The 23,512-nt window shown below is 31.4% G+C and overlaps 2 protein-coding genes across 2 annotated transcripts; both read right to left on the reverse strand.

The window, feature by feature from the left end:
• Positions 1 to 118: 118 nt before the first annotated feature.
• Positions 119 to 3,818, reverse strand: LOC110698699. Its single transcript, XM_021876200.1, has 3 exons — positions 3,687 to 3,818; positions 1,224 to 1,736; positions 119 to 876 (listed from the first exon to the last, which is right to left on the reverse strand). Exons 1-3 carry the CDS (start codon positions 3,751 to 3,753, stop codon positions 335 to 337), a joined length of 1,122 nt encoding a protein of 373 aa, XP_021731892.1. The 5' UTR covers positions 3,754 to 3,818; the 3' UTR covers positions 119 to 334.
• Positions 3,819 to 16,854: 13,036 nt separating this feature from the next.
• LOC110698825 (boron transporter 4-like) lies at positions 16,855 to 21,106 on the reverse strand. Its single transcript, XM_021876343.1, has 11 exons — positions 21,002 to 21,106; positions 20,820 to 20,902; positions 20,412 to 20,601; positions 20,036 to 20,174; positions 19,746 to 19,914; positions 19,368 to 19,534; positions 19,068 to 19,241; positions 18,740 to 18,961; positions 18,026 to 18,348; positions 17,462 to 17,750; positions 16,855 to 17,357 (listed from the first exon to the last, which is right to left on the reverse strand). Exons 1-11 carry the CDS (start codon positions 21,103 to 21,105, stop codon positions 17,106 to 17,108), a joined length of 2,112 nt encoding a protein of 703 aa, XP_021732035.1. The 5' UTR covers position 21,106; the 3' UTR covers positions 16,855 to 17,105.
• Positions 21,107 to 23,512: the final 2,406 nt, after the last annotated feature.

The raw sequence follows: 23,512 nt of genomic DNA on the forward strand, positions 1-23,512 counted from the left end.
TGTAAGATGCAGAACACTGCTTGTAACAATATGGTCTGTAAGAATAAAATGACACAAAAATAGGAAAAATATATGTAAAGAAAGAAAAACTATATTTTAAATTGGTATTTGAGCCTTATTAAGAACAAATGAATAATTTTATTATAACAACAAATTTAAAAAAATTGTAAAAATAGATACATTGATCCTGAAACATACACTTAATGAACTCTGAAACCAAATTAACATCTAGAAACCTTGTAAAACCTCCTAGATGGGGTTGATGGGCATATAAAAAGTACTACTAAGTACTAGTATCGCGTAATAAGTAACAACCAATTATTTAAGCATTCTATCACACATGATTTGGAGTGTTACGGTATGAATGAGCATGAAGAACCTTGACATCGTCGAGAACAGGACCACACATAGACCCATCAATAGTCATGGTGTAGAATGTGCTCAAGAACCTAATGACTGTTTTATCCTTGTTGGCCTTAAACACAAGTTTACCTCTTGTAAATCCACCAGTACCCTTAGAGTTATATGTGACCCTAGTGGTTGCCCTTTCAGCGAATGCCTCAATCGCCAAAGGACCAACACACCCATTTTTGCCATCACCAACCATGAAAGTAAGAGCGTATGACCTGCCCGGTTGAGTCCTAATGGTTTGAGCAATGGCACTTTCTTTTCCTCCAACAAGCTCAACGGCTCTTTGGCCTTCTGGCACGAAGAAATGAAGGGAATCAATGTACTTGACGGCCTTAGAGGACTCGATCCTCCAGGCTGGTAGCGGGGAGTGACTGTCCTCGATGTTAGGAGGGATTAGGACACCCCATGATGAGCTATGGAACACGTAGGGCCCTTGTCCAAAGTCTCCATTCTTTACCAAGTTGCCTACAATAGATCAATAATTATTGGTCATTTAGTCATAGTAAGGCAAAAATGCGGAAGTTTCCCTTCCACATGGAAAAATTAGGATGCTTGGTCACTTTTTTGTTTAATCATGTGCTTACTATAACAATCAAATCTTCTCACATGTCATCAAATCACATGTTTTTAAGCTAGCCAACTTTTACATCATTAAACAGTAGTGGATTTGCGGTATCAATTAAAAAATAATTTTAGTTTAGTAAGAATTAGGTGATAAAAATGAAGTCTTATCTAATTACCTCAAACGTGCATATGTTAAACAAAGAAACGAGTTATATAGGGAAAAAAATAAAATAAAAACGTAATAGTACCTCCGGTAGGCCTGACTGAATCCAAAATGGTAAGAGCAATGATATCAAGAAGAGGTCCACAGGCAGGGTCTTCACCAGGCTGGCCAGGGTTGTGGAGGGTAACCTCGACGGCATTGGCCTCAGCACGGAAACCCCAAGCATAGGAGTCAAACCCAACACTAGAGTATACGGTTTGTAGGGGCAAGATCCCGGAATGTCCCTTAGAGCTAGGGGTGATCGTAACGTTGAGTACTTCCTCTTGTGAGCAAGTCCTTCCAAAGCTGAAAGTAAGGGCATAGAATTTGCCTGCTTGAGTAGACACCTTTTGCTTAATAGAAGCATTGGAGCCTAGCCTTACGGCGTGTTTGCCCTCAGGTACGATTAAGACCATGTCTTGTTGCTTGGTTCCTGATGTTATGTACTCAACAAACCCTGTTACCTCCCATTTTGGGATTGCGTACTTGCCCTCTATTTTTGTTCCGCTAATTTGAGTTGGGTTCGGCTTTGTCTCAAAGTCGCCATTTGGGAGCAAAGCTGATCAAAATAAGTAACGTTTATTAGTTTTAAACTAACATAGTTATAAAGTATATGAACAATGAATTAGTTGTTACACTTTAAAAAAAAGTCACAAAGAACAAATAATGTAGATGGTTAGACGGGTTGAATCTCGAGCTCTCGACACCTCAAGGACAGTCGAAATCCAATTCAATAGGCACTTATTAAGCGTACTTAAAATATCATCTACTAAATGAAATGAAATTGAATCACATAAGTTAATTTAACGGACCACTGACAACCATGACCCAGTTAATTATGAGTTTATGACCCATAATTTAGTATCTATCCATATTTTTGTATCCAATTAAAGTGTAGTAGTATTACAGCCGCAGGACACAGTATATTAGTAGTAAATTTAACAACATATTAATAGTAGAATAGTATTAAACGTAAGTGAGCATGTGATTAAAGAGATTATTCGTCCACCCAAATCTAAAATGTCTGACATCCCACATAATAACAACATGGCTTGCATATATAAAACTTCCCAACTAATAAGAAATTAAGAAGGTACCATGCTCCAACTATACGCATGTTGCGTTGTAAGCTAATCAATCATTTTTGCTGGATTGGATCCTAATAATTTGGTTGGTTAGGGTGGCTAGTGGTATTACTACTCGAAACTTGAGATCAAATCATATTTACATTTATGCTTGATTAATATTTTTTAGTTCTTGACTCGTGTAATTTTATAATTTGTGTAATGAGAAAATGAAAAATGTTTCAAATTTACTGACTATAGTTTAGAAAAAAAAAAAATACTCCATTATTATTAGCTCAGTTATCCAATACAATTAAAACACATTATGTTAAAATTACTCCATAGTTCATACAATATTTGACCATGATTTTAGCTCAATGGTTGTATATATTTTTCCTCCTAAAAATTACTCCATAGTATATTAGTCATTGTCCTCCATGTGCTTGGTTTCCTTCTCTCAACCAACTCTCAACTCAATCGAGCACATATTAAATATCAATAAAACGAGTCTCTTTCACACTAATTATTGTAAATCGATATATATAAAACTATCCCAAAATAATAAAATATCTCTTGCACACATAAGACTAATTAAAATTCACTTAGTATGCAAGAAACGTGTAGTATAGTGTTACTATCTTACTATATGTTACTGAACAGTAATATTAAACTCACTAGTTAGATCTATCCACTCATAAAGCTTGATAATCGAGATCTACTTAGTAATTAGAATAATAATACTCCCCATTTAGTTGTATAACTAATTAAAAAATGTTTTAAAATAGAGTATAGGATTGCAACCACGTTTAATAACCTAATCTTTCTCGAAAGTCGAGAGAATTGAAAATGACGACTAATCTTTTTTTGCTAATAAAAAAGATGACTAATCTTAACCTCATCGTGAACTTCCTATGATGAACATGTAGTAGTTGCATATTTCTCGGCCTAAATTTCTAAACTAATGTTATTTCATTGTAGAAGTTACCTAGAGTCAAAGATTCTAGATAAAATGGACAAAGGTTTTGCCACAATGATCGATTTGTTAGAATTACATTCATTTACATTGGCCTAAACTAGCAAACGACTACAATAATAACAATCGACATTTTAATCCTAAAGATGGAATCGACTTGTTACATGAACCAAGATTCTACCTCCTATACTTATCAACCAGAACTAAACTAACACATGTTATTATAAACTCAAGACTACAGTTAAATGTGACGTACCAAACTCTAGACTCGATATGATTTCACCCAGACTAATACTTATACATTGAAAAGAATATGTTATAAATATTGGTTTGTAGCATACATACTACAAGGTCTAAGATCATCAACTAATTAACTGTGATGAAATCTAATATCACTAGCTATCAATTTAGCATTGATGATGAATTGAAATGAAATAAAAACTTAGGAATATAAATAAATAAATAAACATACCTCCAAATGTAACACAAAAGCTAGAGGCTAAAAGTAACACCACTACAAGCCCATTGAGCTTCGACATTGTATGTTAGAGAGAAAAAGGAGGAAGCTAAGAGAGAGAAAGTTGATTTGAGTGTGTGAAAAATAAAGAGGGGGTGGCAAGGAGTTTATATGTGTTTTGAGTTATAAAAAAGGACTTAATATTATTGGAATATTACATAAATGCCATTGGTTTTGGACTGACAATAATCAACTGAGACCAGTAATATATAAGTGGTAGTTTTTCAGCTAATTAATAATTAAGTGTTAGTAGTACTTGTTAACTGTTTAGTTAATCAGAATTGATGATGACAGTTACTGGTGTTAGTTGAAAGTTAGGCAAAAGCACCTCACCATTTTTCCTTAATTACAAGATACCAGGTAATTTATAGAACATGCTGTTAGAAATATGCCTTGAATATGTTTTCAGGTCTTGGAGTAGTGAGCGGTAGCTCAGTAGTTCGTTGGCAAGGTTGAAGGTTGCGACGAAAGTGGAGCTATAGCTCCTAGGCGAGCGAAGGTATTAAGGTGCGGCTGGATTGAGCGAGAGCTCACTTGACAGCGAGCGAGAGCTCAGTCGCGCGCAACACTGGGAGTCACGCGCGGCAAGCGCGCGCAAGTCTGAGAGTTGCGCACGGAGGGTCAGCGCAACTCCGTGAATTGCGCGCAGAGTGAGGCGGTCAGCGTTTTCTGGGCGTCTATCTATCTTATTCTAGAGTGCTATATGTATACCCCCTAGGGTTATTTGTAGCTGTATGATTGTGTCATTGAGTGATTATTTAGAAATCTGAGAGTCTTTTGTGTATTTCTCATCTGTGAGATCTGAGAGAGATAACATTAGAGATCCGAGAGACAATCAATCTGTTTACTGTAATTGGTCTCAAATATGTTCTGAATCTGTATTCTGTTTTCCCCAATATCAATAAAATTATTACTCTCGTCTGCCTGTGGACGTAGCTAACACTTTGTTGGTGAATTACGTAAATCTGTGTGTGTTTTTCTTGTCAATTTTACATTCAATATTTGTTCTTTCTTGCATCCGTTATAACACATGCTCAGTTCATGGTCTAAAACAGCTCTAGTATCTATCTTTATGAATACATCATACAGTTAGTTTTATGTTTGGAGTTCAAGTTTATTTATTTCTATTATTGATGAATTTTGAAGTGATTATAAGATAGTGTGGAGTTTCGGAGAGACTTTTAACGGTTATGATATATACAGCCTTAAGATTAAACGATGCGCACAGTAATTATCTTTTCTAAGATATTTATGACAAAATCACGTGTTCTCTAGTGACCGTGCTATAAACTCTTGACTTTTGCTAAATGCTTTCATTTTTAATGTCATTTTCCTTTAAATAAGAATAATTAAATAAAAAGGTTATAAACTACAATACTTTAAATTGCATGCACTTCTTATAGTATGAAATAACAAAAGATTTGTATGATATATTAAGAGTCATTTTTAAAGGAGGTGGAAAATTTCAAGATGTGTTATATTTTTCGAATTATTTTTTGTCATATACAACAACAGTGCAATTGTTGTATATCTTATATTCCACAATGAACTATATGTAAAATTTAATTAATAACATATTCTAATTTATTAAAGTATTTATTTTATCAAAATCTCATATCTTTCAGGTTGCAGAAGAGATTACTTTGTTAACGTGGTGTAACCATAGAATAACTTTTGCGGTTTCAAGAACTGTGGTGATATATTTTAGACGTCATAACATTAGGAGGTCGGTAGTGAATAATTGGATATAGCCTATATATAGGAAACCAACCTCCTCAGTTGTATATATCATAGCTTAAATAGCAAACTAAGATATGATATATAATGTTGAATTAAATGTCTAGACAGAAGATAAGTCTAATTTGAGCTCAACATCTTTAAAAAAAACGTTGCTTAATTTGTGTTACTTCTTAAGTGGAATGACTAGAAGAAGAAGGGGGAATTTCAAGGTAATTAATTCATGGAATCCTGCGTAATAGAGGCGTAAAACCAGGGTTTTCTCTGGTGAAAATTTAATTAATGGACAACACCATTAAAACTCAATCACATGCATTATGGCTAGGTTACTATCCTTATCTTCTGCTCTTCTAAGTATATCTGTCTTCTATAAGCTTGACCATTGTCAATTTGTCATTAATTTTCTAATTACATATTACAATCTTTTAACATTAACTATTGGTGGTCCAAAATGCCATATGTTTATGAACTTGGTACAATTTTAATTTGGTGATTGTATGTATGTGTAACTAATGTAAGGATAGGGCTAATTTACTTATATGGCAATCACGTTATGTTAAAGTGAAACTAGTTAAGCACTATGTATATAATATAGCATTATCGTAAAAGACTTTGTAATTAACCCTATAGTAGTAACTAATAAAGAAAACAATATACAGTACAATGCACGGGGTTTTAAAAGAATTAAATGATTCTATTCAATAGGAGATTATGACATATGAGCCGGTATGAAAGGATACAAGATTGACAATATAATAACCCATTAAAAACACTTTTAGGGGTGAATTGAAATATATTTAATTTTCTGCATATATAATAACCCACGATTGTTTTGAAAAAAGAAAAAAAAAATTAAATAACCCACGATTATATAATATATATACTAGCCATTCTGCACCACTTATATTGAACCGGGGATGCAAATTAAACTATAGATCGAACCATAAGAACTAGAGAGTGAGGATCTGATTTGCACATACAACTCTCATACCAACGAAGTCGAGAAATTAAAATTTCAAAATTTATAGGTGATCAATTAGTTGTAGGAAGGGTTACTTGGAGTAAATGAAAAGCAATGACTATAATGACTTGCATCATTGGTAAACTTTCTTTATTACCTTTTTTGGATTTGTCATTGCTAATCAAATTAAAATAATTGAAGGAGAAAATTAAAACCAATGAGATGTCGAAATAGCCACAATATATGCAATATAATTGATAATCACCGAAAAAAGATATAATCCATAAGTCACTATTTCACGTGCATGAGGCACATGGAAGTTTAGATTTGCAGAAGTATTTGGATTTTTTTGTGAACCCTCTAAGAAATTGCAATAGATTCAACCCAAAAATTATTAGATTAATTAAATATAACTTAGGAATCAATCAATCCCACAAATAATTTGATTAATTAATTCAGAAAAAATCAAATTGGGGTCAACATATAGCAGATACGAACGAAACATAAAACAGGTATTATCTAATATTCAACTTTGAGACATTAAATTTATAAATTATAATTAATATTAATACAAAGATCAGTGAATCAATTAAAGACGTTAATCCCTTAAGCATTCCATGTGCATTGGAGTGTTAGATCATGGTTTTTATGTATATGTGTATGCATGAAGTTATTATTGAGTTTTAATTAATTTTTTTGGTGTAAAAATGATTGAGATTTCTTTTTATTTGTATTTTTTTGTCTTAATTTTATGCTCCATATTGTTTTTCTGCCTTCTGGTCGGCAATAATGTATTATGGGTGGTTTATTTATAAATTGTGCCATTCTACGTACATGCATTTTATGTTTTAGCTAGAGGTGATAGTTGTGAAGAAAGTATTATCTCGGCTTGAAGTTTGGACTACGCTTGTGCATTTGACACCTAATTGTTGAGTACATTTTCCCTGATTTTGATAAAAATTGTGACATTTTATTTTTTTTACTAAAATCAATATATATTTTTCTAGTGGCAGATTTAGTGTGACGGTATGGGTGGTTCAATGGGTTTTACACTATATTTTGTATAAAAAATAAACTAATATATAAAATTAAAAGAGAAAAAAAAAGGGTATGTATCAAAACAAATTGAACAAATTTCTGAATCCGTCACTTAACTAGTTTTTCAAAGTACTCTCTTCCATTAAGCCACTTAGAACTTAGGAGCACTGATGAGTAATATGCAATAAAAGAAAGAGAAGGTATTGGGTGCGGACTGTCGCATGCAAATTTCCGTGCTACAGGCTTGGCTGATATGTTTTTCTTGTTGGCTGATATGTTTCATGTGTTGGCTAATATGATTTTTGTGTTAACTAATATATTCTTTTTGTTGGCTGATATATTTTCTTTTTAATTTTTGATAGGTTCCTTTTGTTGGCTGATATCAGACATCATTTGGCTTATATGTTTCTTTAGTTGGATGATATATTTATTTTCTTGGTTGATATGTATATTTTAATTGTTGGCTTATATGTTTCATTTTGTTGGCTGATATGTTTATTTTGTTGGCTTACCTGTTGCTTTTGTTTACTGATTTCATCCTTTTGTTGGCTGATGTGCTTCCTTTGTTGGCTGATATGCTTCCTTTGTTGGCTGATATGTTCCTTCTATTAGCTGATAAGTACCTTTTGTTGGCTGATATATTCCTCTTGTTGGCTGATATGTATCTTTTGTTGGCTGATATATTCCTTTTGTTGGCTGATACGTTTTTATTAATGTCTTTAATGTTGACTGATATATTACTTGTATTAGCTGACGTACAAAGTATATACAAGTACAAAATATTTTTATTTCATTCTTTCTCCTCTTTCCCCCTCTTCCTCTCTTTCTTTCTTTCTTTCTCTTGTTAGCAGATTCATAAAATCATATCAGCCAAGAGCCCAAAATCAGCCAAGATTTCTTTCTCTCTCTTCTAATCCTATCACCACCAACACAAACCACCACGGCACCACCACACTCTCTCTCCTTCCTGCCGCAGCCCCCACCCACCACCAACACAGCTACGCACCACTACACTCTCTCTCTCCTTCCCGCCGCAGCCCCCACCCACCACCAACACAACCACGCACCACCACTCTCTCTTCTTCCTGCCGCAGCCACGCCGGAGCCCAACCCAACCACGCAAATCAGACGCACCACCAGCGAACGCCCCCACCACCAGCGAACGCCCCCTCCTCCACCATAACCTCCGCATCCGTCATCTGCTTTCAAACAGAGCAAACTATCAATTTCGATTCAATAGCAAATTTCGAAACAATACCCCCCTTTGGATTAATTATGATGGTTTTATGCAATTGATGTGAATTTTTTATTTTGATTTTGATTGGAAAAAGGAGGAGCAGAGGAGAGAGAAAGAGAAGGGAAGAGAAGAAGGAGGGAGAAAGAGAAGGAAAAAGAAAAAGGTGTGCCGCTACCGCACAAACTGTTGAGTGCCGCACCCAATAGTTTGTGTAAAAGAAATTATAGTATATCGTTATAAGAACGTTGGGACATTTGACTTCAAATATGGGACTATGATATAAATATATAAAGAAAAAACCATTTTCTTTAGCAACTCTTATACAAATCTATACTATTATTTTAAAACAGGAAGTTGAAATGACATGTGTCCACTTCCTGTTTTTTCTGATTAAAAAAAGTAATTAACAAAAAAATAATAATAATAATCTCATGCCTTTACATATACCTTAAATTTCAAACTAACTTTATACATGAAAATTGATCCTTTACAAATACCTTAATTTTCAAACTAACTTTATACATGAAAATTGTTCATGCCTTTACAAAAAAAATAAAAAAATAAAAAAAAAACTAACTTTTTTCAAACTAATGTAGATTTAAGTTTAACTGTTATTTAAAGAAAAATTGTGTAAAAAAAGTATTCTCTAACTTACAAAGGTGTCACTTCAGTTCGTTTTAAAAATGTAAATACAGGATGCTAAACTCAAAATTAGTGTCCTTTTTTTTATGAAAGATTAGTGTTTATTTATAAAGGGAAGTTAATTGTTCATAGACCTATCACCCTATTGAAAATAGTAAGTTCATTTCTACTTTTCATTCCACTATATATGTATTCATATTTTAAGTTTCATTTATGTTATTATGTATGATCAATTTGTTTTTCAAATTTAACAAAATTGTTATTTTTAATTTGCACAAGGTGAATGTGGGTCAACAGTGAAAGTGAAGATTAAAGCGGGCTGCAAATTATATTTAGGTGAGCCTATTTCTTCAATTTGGTGTATAATGCAATTTTAATAACTTGAAAATTTTTAATTTGTAGCCCTCTTATAATACAAGATTTTTTTTGCATGCATGGTTGATACTGCATATATATGGCAGAAGAATGGTATAGGTAGAGGCTCAAAACTTATCTGCCCTTATAAGTCACAATATTGCATATGGCAGAAGAAAAAGAAAGTTAAAGAAACCTTACATATATGCAATGCATATTATAGAATACTAATAATTAGAGAAAGTTAAAGAATATTAATATTGAAAAATAAAATTTGCAAGTTCGACTAAACAGCTATAAGATGCAGTTTTTCTCAATAAGGCATACTTTTATTTTTATTTTTTTGTAAATGTTTTGATAGACTTTTAACTATGTTTTACTTTTAAAATACATTTTTTTTATTAGTTCTTTTAAAATACGGAGTTCTTATGGTTGCATGGTTCATACTGCATATATATGGCAGAAGAATGGTATAGTTAGTGGCTCAAAACTTATCTGCCCTTATAAGTCACAATATTGCATATGGCAGAAGAAAAAGAAAGTTAAAGAAACCTTACATACATACAATGTATATTATAGAATACTAAAAATTAGAGAAAGTTAAAGAATATTAATATTGAAAAATAAAATTTGCAAGTTCGACTAAACGGCTATAAGATGCAGTTTTTCACAATAAGACATACTTTTATTTTTATATTTTTGCAAAAGTTTTGATAAACTTTTAACTATGTTTTACTTTTAAAATACATTTTTTTTATTAGTTCTTTTAAAATACGGAGTTCTTATTTAACACTACTATTAAAATATGTTTTACGGAGTACTATTCTTATATGAAATTGAAATACTAAGCAAAAATACAAATAAAAAAACAATTATTATAAAACATTAAGCAGTCGTGCATCGCACGGGTTTAAGACTAGTTATATTAAAGAATAGAGGAAGCCCCCATAAACGATTTATGTTAATTAATGGAATAAAACTCGGTTTTACTCATGAATAGTAAAAAATTTGAGCACTTATTTACAATATTACCACTAGATACAATTGTTGTTTATTTTGAAGATCAACTTGTATTTTCTCTAAAGAATATATATAGAACTAGTACATAGTACAATATAAATTGTTTAGGGGATTTTTCCCCGCCACGTGGACCAATCAGCACCTGTCACGTGGACCAATCAGCACCTGCCACGTGTCAGCCACGTGGACCAATCAAAGACTGCCTCGTGTCAAACTCCAGGAGCAAGCCACTCCACGTGGCCCATAACCTACCAACTTGGAAAACAGTCGTCAAAGGCCCGAATCCCGAGACAAGCCCAATCAGTCCTAGGTTTTGCCAAAAAACCTAGTATTGGGCACGTACTTCAAGGCTATAAATACTAGTAATTAGCCTCCATTAAAGAAGAGATTAACTCATTCATAGATTACCCCACGTGCATACATGTTGCTAGACCTTACTTAGCATTAATTGCACTCCTTCCAAGGTTGCCCACCGCAACTAGCCTGATCACTCCTCCCTTTGGAGGAACCAGATTACCTTTACTTTCCGCACCTTTTACTCCTAAAACACGTTCTAACTTGATCGTCGGAGGCGGAGCTCTCACCAACCGGAGTCTCCGTTGTTTTGCAGGTACAGGCGCACGGATCCAGTCCTAGAATTGTAACTCTCTCGCAGGACATCAAAAAACCCCGAAACAGAAATCATAGTTATACTCTTTATATTATACTTCCTTTTTTTTCTTTGCAAAACTTTGGCTTATATACTATTCATATACTTCTTGATTAGATTTTGAATTTTTTTGATGTAGCTATTGAAAACTATAGATTGTCATGTGGAATCTTACATTGTTGATTCGCCTCAATTTATACTTCCACAATATCATATTTTAATAAAGTTTTAATGTATTGATAATTAAAACGTTTTTTTCACCATATACCCTTGAGTTTTTTTTGTTTATTCACCATATACCCTTAAAAAATTTCAAATTCACCATATATCCCTGAGTTGTTACAAAAATTTATCATACTTCCTCCATTCTTTTAATTTTGCATCACTTGCCTTTTAGGGAAGTTTCACAAATATTGCATCACTTGCCTTTTAGGGAAGTTTCACAAATATTGCATCACTTCCATTTTAGGACAAAAAATATCTATGTTCACACTGGAAATACCCAACATACCATTACTTTTTCACACTTACTTTTTATTTTATCTTTACATTACATGGACAATTTTGTATTTTTACGTTTCTCTCTCTTACTTTTTTCCACTACCAAATTTTGCCTCCAAAACCCCTATGATGCAATAAAAAAAGAACGGAGGAAGTATAAAAAATAGTACAATATGATCAGGAGATTAATATGAATTTAAACGGATAGTTTTGTTATGACTATAATAATGTTTTATTCACGGTTAAATTTTGATCAAAATCATTGATTTTTTTGGCATATATACAAATATTGAATATTACTGAAAATCCTTCCATTTGCAATTGAGCAAGCAAGAGAACATATTTAATTCACATACTGTGACAAATCTTGGTACAAATAATAACGTAAAAGCTTGTAATAGAAATGAGGCATCAGAAAGCATAATTAGCTAATATACAATTGTTTAAAGAAATGATGAAATGAAAAAGCGTGTTAACTCTTAAATGTAGTTCGAAATAGTACGAGTACAACTAATATCGATATGTAACTATCAACATCCATAGTGTCTACTACAAGTCAACAATGCAAATCATTCATTGAACGTTAGACACATGACAATTGTAGTTTAGAGCTAGAGATTTAATAATGTTTGGTTATGTATGCTCTATTAGTTTGGTGTTAAATTAAGGACGATAATACTCAAAAGTGGGCTTTAATAGATGCAATGTTTGTAAATTGTAAAGATAAGAAAGTTTGGGTTGCAGTTAATGAGTACTATCGGCCCAAGTCTATGACGTCCAGGCCCAAGAAAAAAATTGACTCTATTGCTATATTATCAATGTTTCGTTTTACGTCAATTTTTATTTGTTTGGACAGCATACATCAACCTAACACAATCATAATTCATAACTGGACTATGTCAAACGAAATCAAAGACTAATCATAGTTACACAATCAAAACTAGACTTGACAAAATAAATCCGATCCCAAATACTCGAGTCGACTTAACAAAATCAAAACTAGACTATGTCAAACAAAATCAAAGACTAGTCATAGTTACGCAATTAAAATTAGAGTTGAAAACAGATCCGATCCTAAATACTCAAGTCAAGATCTCATTTTCAAGGGTTTATAGAAATTTCACTTTTAAGCGTGGGATTGCTATTGAAATTTTAATTTAAATTTTTTAATAACAAATTAATAATAAGAAACAAATTTACCGATATACTGATCTTAAATAATACTAGATGAAGCTCGTGCGATGCACAATTTATTTGTATTTTTTTAAAACATATATTTTTTTCCTATGTTTGTGATAAAATTTGTTACTTTATTTATTCATTGTACGTAGTATATCATATTATCATTTAATATTTTTATTTTATTTATTTTAAAATAATAGTGAATTTTCTCTCATTCTTTATATATTTAGATGAAATTCCTAATATCAAAAGATAATATTTTATATTTATTAGTTTAAACTTTAAAATTTCATTCGCCAATTTTATTTTGTTAACATAAAACTTAATTTTAGGACGAATAAATGATAAACATTATTTTTTTTTTCTAGAAAAAGTGAAAGGATATATTTTTAATTTCAATGATTTTTTTTTTTTTTTTTTTGAGAGAGAAAACTGATATTTTTTTTTAATTAAATGTGATTTCATTTTTTTATTAGTATATTTTTATAAAATATTTTATTATAATCACTTGTCATATTTTCATTATTTTTTTTTAACTAATCCAATTTTTTTTAAATATCAAATGAACATGAATTCCTTTTTTTTTTTTAAGTTAATAGTATTTTTTTTATATATACGAAATAAAATAAGTTGTTATGTTCTCTTAGATAAAATTCCTAATTTAAAAAGATAGTATTTTATTTTTATAATAAATTTAGTTTTTTAATTTTAATCTTACGAGGTGCTTTAAAATAACAATCCTACGTGGCATAATACTATATGTAACGCTCTTAAAATACTAATCCTACATGGCGCTCTAATAATTTTTTTAAAATCAAAATTCTAGGTGGCTCTCTAAAATCTTGGGAAAAAACTCCCCTTTATATGATTTAACGTGATTTTTTTTTATTAGTGTAATTTTATAAAATATTTTATTATAATCACTTGTCATATTTTCATTATTTTGTTTTATCTAATCCAATTTTTTTTTTTAAATATCAATTGAACGTGAATTTCATTGTTTTTAAGTTTTATTTTTTTAATATATATAAAGTAAAATAAATTGTTTCTTTTCTCTTAGACAAAATTTCCAATTTAAAAAGATAGTATTTTATTTTTATAATAAATTAAAAATTTTAATTTTAATTTTACTTGGCGTTTTAAAATAACAATCATACGTGGCATAATCCTATAAGTAACGCTCTAAACATACTAATCTTACATGGCGCTCTAATAATTTTTTAAAAATGAAAATCCTAGGTGGCTCTTTAAAATATTGGGAAAAAACTCCCCTTTATATATATACAAGTTTTTATTTAAAACATTACGTAGGATTATAATAATAAATTAAAAATTTATCAGAGCGACACATAAGATTATTATTTTTAAAAAATTATCATGAATAAAATTAAATAATTTATTTGGGTGATTAATGGTTATAATAAAATTTTACAAAAATTAAATAAATGAGAGTTTTTCAAGACATTTTTGAGCATCACATAGAAAATATTAAATTTTAGCCAATGAAAAAAAATTGCAATTTATTTCAGATCTAAAATTTATATTAATTATAATTATAAAATCAGCACATTTTCCATGTGGCTGGTCATATCGTGTGGCCGGTTGTGATATACTAAAACACTAACCGGGTAACCCCTCACTGTCCGAGTAACTCCTAATCGAATATCCCTTGACCTACCGAATAACCCCTGACCAAGTAATCCTGAGCACACGATGTGACCAGCCACATATGCAACTTTGTGAAATAAAATTAAAAAATTCAAGTATTATGCAAACGAATATCACAAAGTTTAGGAGATAAATATATAATTAGTAGAATATTTTATTTGAAAAAAAACAAACAAACCGTGCATCGCACGGGCTTCATCTAGTATGTTATAAATGGATGTTATTTTAAATAAGTTTTTAAAACGAATTTTATGATGGAAAAAGAATCGAGTTATAGGATATTTATTAAAAGTTATGGTTAATTTTGTAAACAAGAAATATTAGAAATATATTGACAATAAAACTCTATACAACAATTTAGAAAATCTATCTAAAATTCGTTTACTTAGCATCATAATATGTCTCACAATAATACTTATCGATATTAAAACTCTATACAACTTTTTTTTATCTTTAAATATATACTAGTTTTGTGCCCGGGCGATGCCTAGATGGTGGATAAAATTTTAAAATAACATTTTTAGTTGAATGTTAAATACGGTCAAATATTCTTTATTTGTATATAGATATCTATATTATTATTAACTTAAAATTATTTTTATTGAACTTATATTATTTTCACTAAACTAAAAGTATTTTTACCAAACTAAAATTATTTTTACTGATTAAAACTTATTTTTACCGATTCTCTAATAATTTTAAAATAAATTAAATAACGATGCATTTTGTATGCGGCTAGCCACACCACCTGGCCGGATAAAGTAACCCCTCTAAGACTGACTAAGCAATCCCTATCTATAACACTAATATAATTGAGTAACCACTATAAGTCTATAACACTTACCAAGTAACCCCTATAGCACTAACGAAGTAACTCATGTAATAATTGGTGACACGATTTTGCTAGCTACGTATAAAAGTTTGTGATCAAATATACTATTATAAATGGATGTTATTTTAAAGAAGTTTTTAAAATGAATTTGATGATTGAAATAAAATGGAGTTATAGGATATTTATTAAAAGTTATGATTAATTTTGTATATATGAAATATTAGAATTTTATCGATAATAAAACTCTATACTACGATTTTATCTTAAAAAATCTATCTAAAATTCGTTTACTTAGCATCATAATATGTGTCACAACAATACATATCGATATTAAAACTCTATACAACTTTTTTTTATCTTAAATATATACTAGTTTTGTGCCCGGGCGATGTCCAGATGGTTGATAGAATTTTAAGATATCATTTTTAGTTGAATGTTAAATACGGTCAAATAATTCTTTGTTTGTAAATATATATCTATATTATTATTAACTTAAAATTATTTTTATTGAACTTAAATTATTTTCACTAAACTAAAAGTATTTTTACCAAACTAAAATAATTTTTACTGATTAAAACTTATTTTATCAATTCTCTAATATTTTTTTAAAATAAATTAAATAACGATGCATTTTGTATGCGACTAGCCACACAACCTGGCCGGATAAAGTAACCCCTCTAAGATTGACTAAGTAACCCTTATCAATAACACTAATATAATTGAGTAACCACTATAAGTCTATAACACTTACCAAGTAACCCCTATAGCACTAACGAAGTAACTCTTGTTATAATTGGTGACACGGTTTTGCTAGCTACGTATAAAAGTTTGTGATCAAATATACTATTATAGCATTAATTTGATGATGGAAATAAAATTGAGTTATACGATATTTATTAAAAGTTATGATTAATTTTGTATATATGAAATATTAGAATTTTATCAATAATAAAACTCTATACAACAATTTCATCTTAAGAATTCTATCCAAAAATCGTTTACTTAGCATCATATGTGTCACAATAATACCTATTTATCTCCTACGTGGCGAGACATTTGGCGAAAAATTGGAATGTCAAGTGTCGCTGTCTCGTGTCCTGACTGCGAGACTGATTGTATATATTAGTGATATAATATCTAAACTTAATACCTATTTATTTCCAACGTGGCGCGACACTTGGCAAAGAACTGGAATGCCAAGTGTCGATGTCTCCTGACCTGGCTGCGAGACCGGCTTTATATATTAGTGATATAATATGATATTAGATTGTAACACATTTTGTGTTATTTCAAACCAAAAGAATTGATACAATTTATTTACATGTACTACGTATAACAAATTTCATTAGTTTCCCGGAACTTCAACTTAGGCTATCAATTTTTTTCAACTTTTCATTGTCGTCATGATCATCAATATTGTTTACCCTTGTCAAGATTGTACTTCTAAAAATTCTTCTTCTTTCAATCATACAATGTCTTCCGGATGAACCTGTGCGCAAATATTATATATACTATCAGCCACTTAAAGCTTATACAGAATATTACTCGTAGTATTATTTAGAGACAAGGAGAGTACTTAACTCCTTCGTACATACCTTAAAAGGTAAGTCATGTCGGAAGCTCATAGCTCTGGGCTTCACTTCTTTCCTACCACTCGAAGCCCATCTTTCACTACGAAAGCTCATAGTTCTAATCTTTAGCTCTCCTCTATGAGTTGTTAACTCATCCAAAACTTCTGAATCAGAAAATTCTTCTTCCATTTCTTCTTCATTGTCAAAAATGCTGTGAATTGGCGTCCCATTTTCCTGTTCATAATATTAACAACATAATTATTACGTGCTTATTAAAATATATATTCGTACATATATACGTGTGTATGATAACGTTTGATAACACTATAGTATAGTACCTTAAAAGAGAATGACATACGACGGAAAGAACGCCTTGAATTCCCTAGGACTTCCTCGTATTCGTGAGCATCGAGTTCGTGCAAGTAATGTGGCTCAAAATACCTTGTTAATATAAGGTGTCTTATAATTATAAGAAGAAAAAATGGCAAAGGAAAGATTATTCCTACTAAGGGTATCCATGTCATGCCATAACAAATGATCAAGTATGTTAATTGGAATATAGTAAATGCCGCGATACATTTGAATGGCACTGTTTCCACATAGGAAGCGTGATTCCTTTGCAAAACCCTGCCAATTAACATATACAACACACTAATCAGTACTTATGATCATAGAGAAATAAACTTTAACCCTTCCTAATTTGTTACATTTCTCTAGCACAAGTGCTAGATATTAGGATTAAGCGTGTTCACAAGTCAAAATTGTACGTTGATGAGGCAATTTTTTTTGTGGAAGACTATACGCAATAATCACTTTAGGTTCATGTAACCGACCCCACTTATGAGATTAAGGTTTTGATTGATTGATTGACTGATTGATTTTATAATCTAAGTAGGACTTACTTGTGTAATCTACTTTTATTGACAAGTAGTAGTATGATTCTTTCCCAAAACTGGTTACCGGGGAGACTATCAAAGGCCATATACGCTAAGTACCCCCAAAGAAGTGAAGATGGAATTCGCTTTAGGGCAGGCATCGCAAAAACAGAAATCGCGAGGAGAAGGGATTGTATTAGATTGCTCAATCTTTGCTCGTTAACACGCACCGGTAAGTAGTTCTCGATGTGCTTCTCGGGGTCAAATGTTGCATTCCCATTTTTCTCATCAATCTCTCCTTTCATCACTACTTGTTTTAAGTCTTCAAGCTCCTTAACCACTCCATTTGTCTACAAATAAAACCCAAAGATGACATTAGATTATTTTCATGTGTTACATGCACTTGGAAATACCTAAAAGATATAGTGTCGTGCTAGTGTGTTTCTCAAATGCACGTGTATACTACACTAGCAAAACCGTTGGTTTTTTTTTTTTTTTTTTTAATGTACTACCTCTGTTTCTTATTATTTGCAACAAAGGAATATTTTATGTCTCGCAAGTAATACCCCTTTGTTGCAAAGAATAAGAAACGAAAGTAGTAATTAGTTTTGTATGGCTCTAAATCATTTAATTTCTACTTATACGAGTAAGATCTTAGACCTACTCTTTGGTATGAACTATGTATATACTACATATGCTAGCTAGCAGCGAAAATTGCAATTAATGAAAATTTAGTAGTGCAAAACTTACCAACTTGTTCATGTCCATTTGAAGGAAAATTGCTTGCATATTGCCATAAATTTCAGTGCTGCTAGCCCGTTCATGTATGCTTGCTTTGGCACTTTCGACCATCTTTCTTCGAAGAAACTGTCTTTTGAGGACGGCAAGTGCCTTAGTGTGCATAGGAGAATGTGGAATAAGGGCATAGGAAGGAGGAAGTCCAAGTAACCCACAAACCAAAGTCTGTTTAAAACATTACACTAATATTAGTAATAATCAAGAAGACTATATAAATATGTTCCTTCTAGGAAAAAAAACTTTAGACATAATGTATGAGTTAGTGACAAACCATTAAGCCAAGAATAAAGATGTCATAGTGGTAAGAAGAAGGGTTCTTAAGATTGAAATCTCGCTGTTGTGTCATCTTCGAAGCCACATTTTGCTCGAAAAAGAATAGTCCTGCTACCATTAATCCCGGTATGAAGGCCCCTGCTATATATATTCGAGGCACATCCCCCATTTTCTGCAAAATATATGCAGTCTCTATAAATTAGGTAAACTAAAATAAGTTTATCTTAGAATAAATTTCCAAGCTATCTACTCGTAGTTCGAATTGAGTGACCTTGAATTGGAGTAAAATCAAGTTTACCTTAGCAATAGTCCAAGGGTGCAACGAGTCTGTATCCCAAGGATGAGGACTAAATAACCTTCTAGGAACTTCTGAAGGAACTTTGCTAGGTACACCATATGACAATGCTGTCCATCCCAATACTATCAAAGGAACCCCAAAATTCGCAATAAAATTTCTAATACAGCCTGAACAAAAATCAGCCAAAATTAGTACGTTTATGACATTGAATTGATGTATGTACAAAAAATCAACAACAACAAATTTATGTGAGACATCCAAGACTTGCACCTGCCTATATATTTAGTATCAATAATTATCACTTAGCTTGCTTGTTTATTAAATTTTGTTAAGTGGACAATTAATTAATGTTAAAGCAACTGATTTCAGTTAACTAACCTGTTCCATACCACCATGATCTTGCATTTCTACTTTTGAAGGCAGTATAGATAAACCCTAAAGAGAATATGACCGCGAGCAATCCATTGGAGTAAAGCCACTCGACTTCGTATGCTTTAATATCATCTACATCCTTCCCTTTGGGTACATGAAACTCACTTATGATCCCCTGTGATAATTAGATCTATCAAGCTTAGAGGCTAATTATATACTTTGTATATTATTAATATCAAAGTACTCGTATTAATTTCCAATTTTTAAATTTCGTAGTTTGTTGACTTGTATAATACCTTGATAGCCTCTTGGATGAAAAGAACAGCTATTAACATTTCAATAAATTCTTCAGCTATCCTTGTAAATCGGTCAATGATAACACACGCGTTAAAAATTGCCATTAGCACCAGTAAAACCGATGCCCATACACAAACCCTACAACATATAATCAAAGGTCGATATGTTAGCACAAATTCGATCACTGTTCATTTTGACACATGACACTATTAATATACTCTTGTTTAACCATGAATAATCAAAGATATAAGTACGGTCAAAGTCATACAGTGACAAAGTAAAAAAAAAAAAGAGTTGATGCTACCGCAATTTTATAACTTTCACATGATTTCCAATTAATCTAACACGTAGTTACGTATATTTGAGTAAAATTACCATGCGGTCCAAGCCAAGAATAGAGGTTTAAGATCATCCTTTTGTTTAGCAAAATTGTACAAGAACGTATACATAAGAACAGTTGGTTCTGCAACTCCTTGTATTAAAAGCGGTTGTCCACCAATTACTGATTGTAACACACCACAAATTGCTGCCGATGATATAGTTTGCACTGAGCCCAGGCTTCCACCTATCAAATTATTCACATTCGTATTATTATGACAATATAGAAACGAACACTAAACATTTAATAACATCAAACGACACATGAAGTTGTATTAATAGTAAAGCCTTATCATCATTACATAATTATTATGCTCCGTTTTACATTATTCCGTACAATACTAGGAATCTAGGGTATGGTGACCTAATTTATTACACAAATTTATAAGATGAGAGAAACCAAACCTGTTTTCTTTTTCAAAAGCTCTCCAAAGGCTATAGCAGGAAGAGCCGAAGCAAAAAAGATGGAGGCAGCGGGTGTAAGTATCCTATAATACATTTAGAAGCACAATTAGATTAATTAAGTAATTAATTAAGTAAATTAAACAAGATTAATAAGTTAGATTTGCAACAAATTAAAGCCATACCCAACTCCATATTTGAAACCATTCGTCCAATCTTGTTTATAACACGAAAGTCTTCCTCGTATATCACTTGTAATTCCCCTAAAGGGAGCCTTTATATTATCCATATTTCGCCTGTAATATAATTCATGAAATATGAAGATAAACTAGTTTGTAAGATAAATCAAAGTAATAAAGTATTCAATAATGTTCGTCGTTATATATGATGAGCAAGTACAAGTGCAAGAAAATATAGTTAGTCTAGCTCATGAGTTTTATGCAAGCGAGTTATAAACGTCTAAAGCTTCGCAAACATCTCATTTTTTTTTAATTGCTAGGTCAACAAATCCTACATGTTAGAAATTATTCAACTTTAAGTAAGGATGTGCTTGGAGTTCAACATTTATCGGTTGAGTACGAAATTTAAACTTGAAAGGAATGATAGGCACAACACGGTGTGTAGATGCAAAGTCCACGCATCTACACTTGTATATACATTGCTAAGAAATGATTACTAAAGAAGTTAGCGTACCTTTGGGCCAGAACTAGCGAAGTTGAAGGCTATAATCTACGAATGAGAAATTTTAACAAAAGTTTATGTGAATTTGGAGAAGATTAGCTAAAGTTTAAGGGACTAATTGTGAGTTATTATGAAGAATGCAAAAGATTATTGCTTTATATATAGTGAAGACGAATGAGCTAGTGGACACCAGAAAGATTTTCTGTCATTAGTCAATGATAATTACTTGCAATTTATTAATTACTTAAGTTGTATAATTAAGTATTGTTTTGCATGGTTAAGCCCTTGATTAAGCAACTAATTCATTATTTGATCCAATTTTTTTGTTTTTTGGTGCCTATTTTTTTCCCTAATTATATGAAACGTGGGCGGCATATTTGTACTGCGTAATGGATAAATATAGTAAGAAAAAGCGTTAATGAGATAAAGATATACTTCGTACATGATAATAGACAAGAATAGTACTTTATGTTTTTAGATAAAATTGTTATTGCCATATGTTTATTGTCCATATATTCATTGGAAGTATACTACGAGGGTAGGAGTAATCTTTATGATTACTAGTGAAATGTATTAGAACTACTCAGTAATTACGTAGTCTGTATAATATAATTTCAAAATACAATGAAGAGAGTTCTTGTTATTAGCTAGCCTTAGTGTATAACCATTTAATTTTTGAAGAATTTGATGTTACAATATCGCTAAATATAAAGCTAGATCTAGTGTTACCTTATTATAGGTATTACATACATTGATTAAGTACATATTCTAATGTTGCACCGGTACCACATTATTCTAATGTTGCACCACATTACATCATGTGTGCATAATCAATAAATACACGGAATATCTATGTATAAAATAATTCTTACGGATCAGAATTCATAAGGCAATTCAATCACAATAGAGAAAATTTTATAAAGGCTTTGCTAAGACACTATTATTCAATCTAACAACTTTAGTTTACAAGACATGCGTTATTGTTCAATCTAGCTAACAACTTTGAATAACCTATAGTTTTCTTCTAATAATCATCAAATCATTTAAAAGGGGTTTAATTACTATAGTGATTATGATATATACAATCCTAATTAATAAATAAATGTCTACATTAATATGAGTTTACTAACTTATGATATTATCATGTATTGATCGTAACCCTGATCAATCGGCGGGCTGGGCCGGGCTAAGGCTTAAAATATCAGCCCATTTTGCGGGTCGAGCCTAGCTTTCGGCCTAAAATTCCATGTCCAAACCCACCCAAAATGGTCGGGTCATACGGGCTTTTCAAGCCGGGCCAAAAAATGAACTAAATAACACAAAAATGCATTTCCAAGCCTGTCAAATTTTTTTAAAAATAGAGCTAGGCCGGGCCCGACAAAAGCTGCCCAAAACCCGCCCAAATTCGGGTCAGGCCATCTTTGATAAGCACTAATTGATCGGTATTATGAATGTGTGATAATAATGCTTAATATACTCTTAGGCCAGGTTTGTTGTGGGACGGAGGTAATAGCTTATGTAATATGACCACCTCTTTTAGTAAAAGTCAAAGTTTAATAATATAATCATAAACTATAGACCATCCCACATCAAATGACTAAATTAGCTCCCATGTTTCTTCGTCTTAATCTTAATTATATACAAGCCACCTAAAATTAAATCACGATTATAGTGAGATTAATCAACCAAATTTGTCTTATATATATTGTATTGTCATGATAAGATGGAGACTTGTGAAGTAATGTACAATTTCATGTTTCAAGTTGATCTTTTTCTTTTTTTTTTTTTTTTTTTTTCTTTGAATACAATTTCAATTATTTATTTTATCATCAAACTTCTGCAAGATGTGTTAAAATCATGATTATTTTGTCTTCATTTAGCTAAATTTTGGTGTCGTCTCTTTTCAATCACCTTGTTCTCATTCGTACTTTACTTTTGGAATTAGTATAATAAAACTATCAATGGACTAATTTAAGCAAAAGGTTAAACTCTCAGGATTGATTTTATATTTTTTA

Source organism: Chenopodium quinoa, unplaced genomic scaffold, assembly GCF_001683475.1.
Source record: "Chenopodium quinoa cultivar QQ74 unplaced genomic scaffold, ASM168347v1, whole genome shotgun sequence".
Lineage (NCBI taxonomy): Eukaryota > Viridiplantae > Streptophyta > Magnoliopsida > Caryophyllales > Amaranthaceae > Chenopodium > Chenopodium quinoa.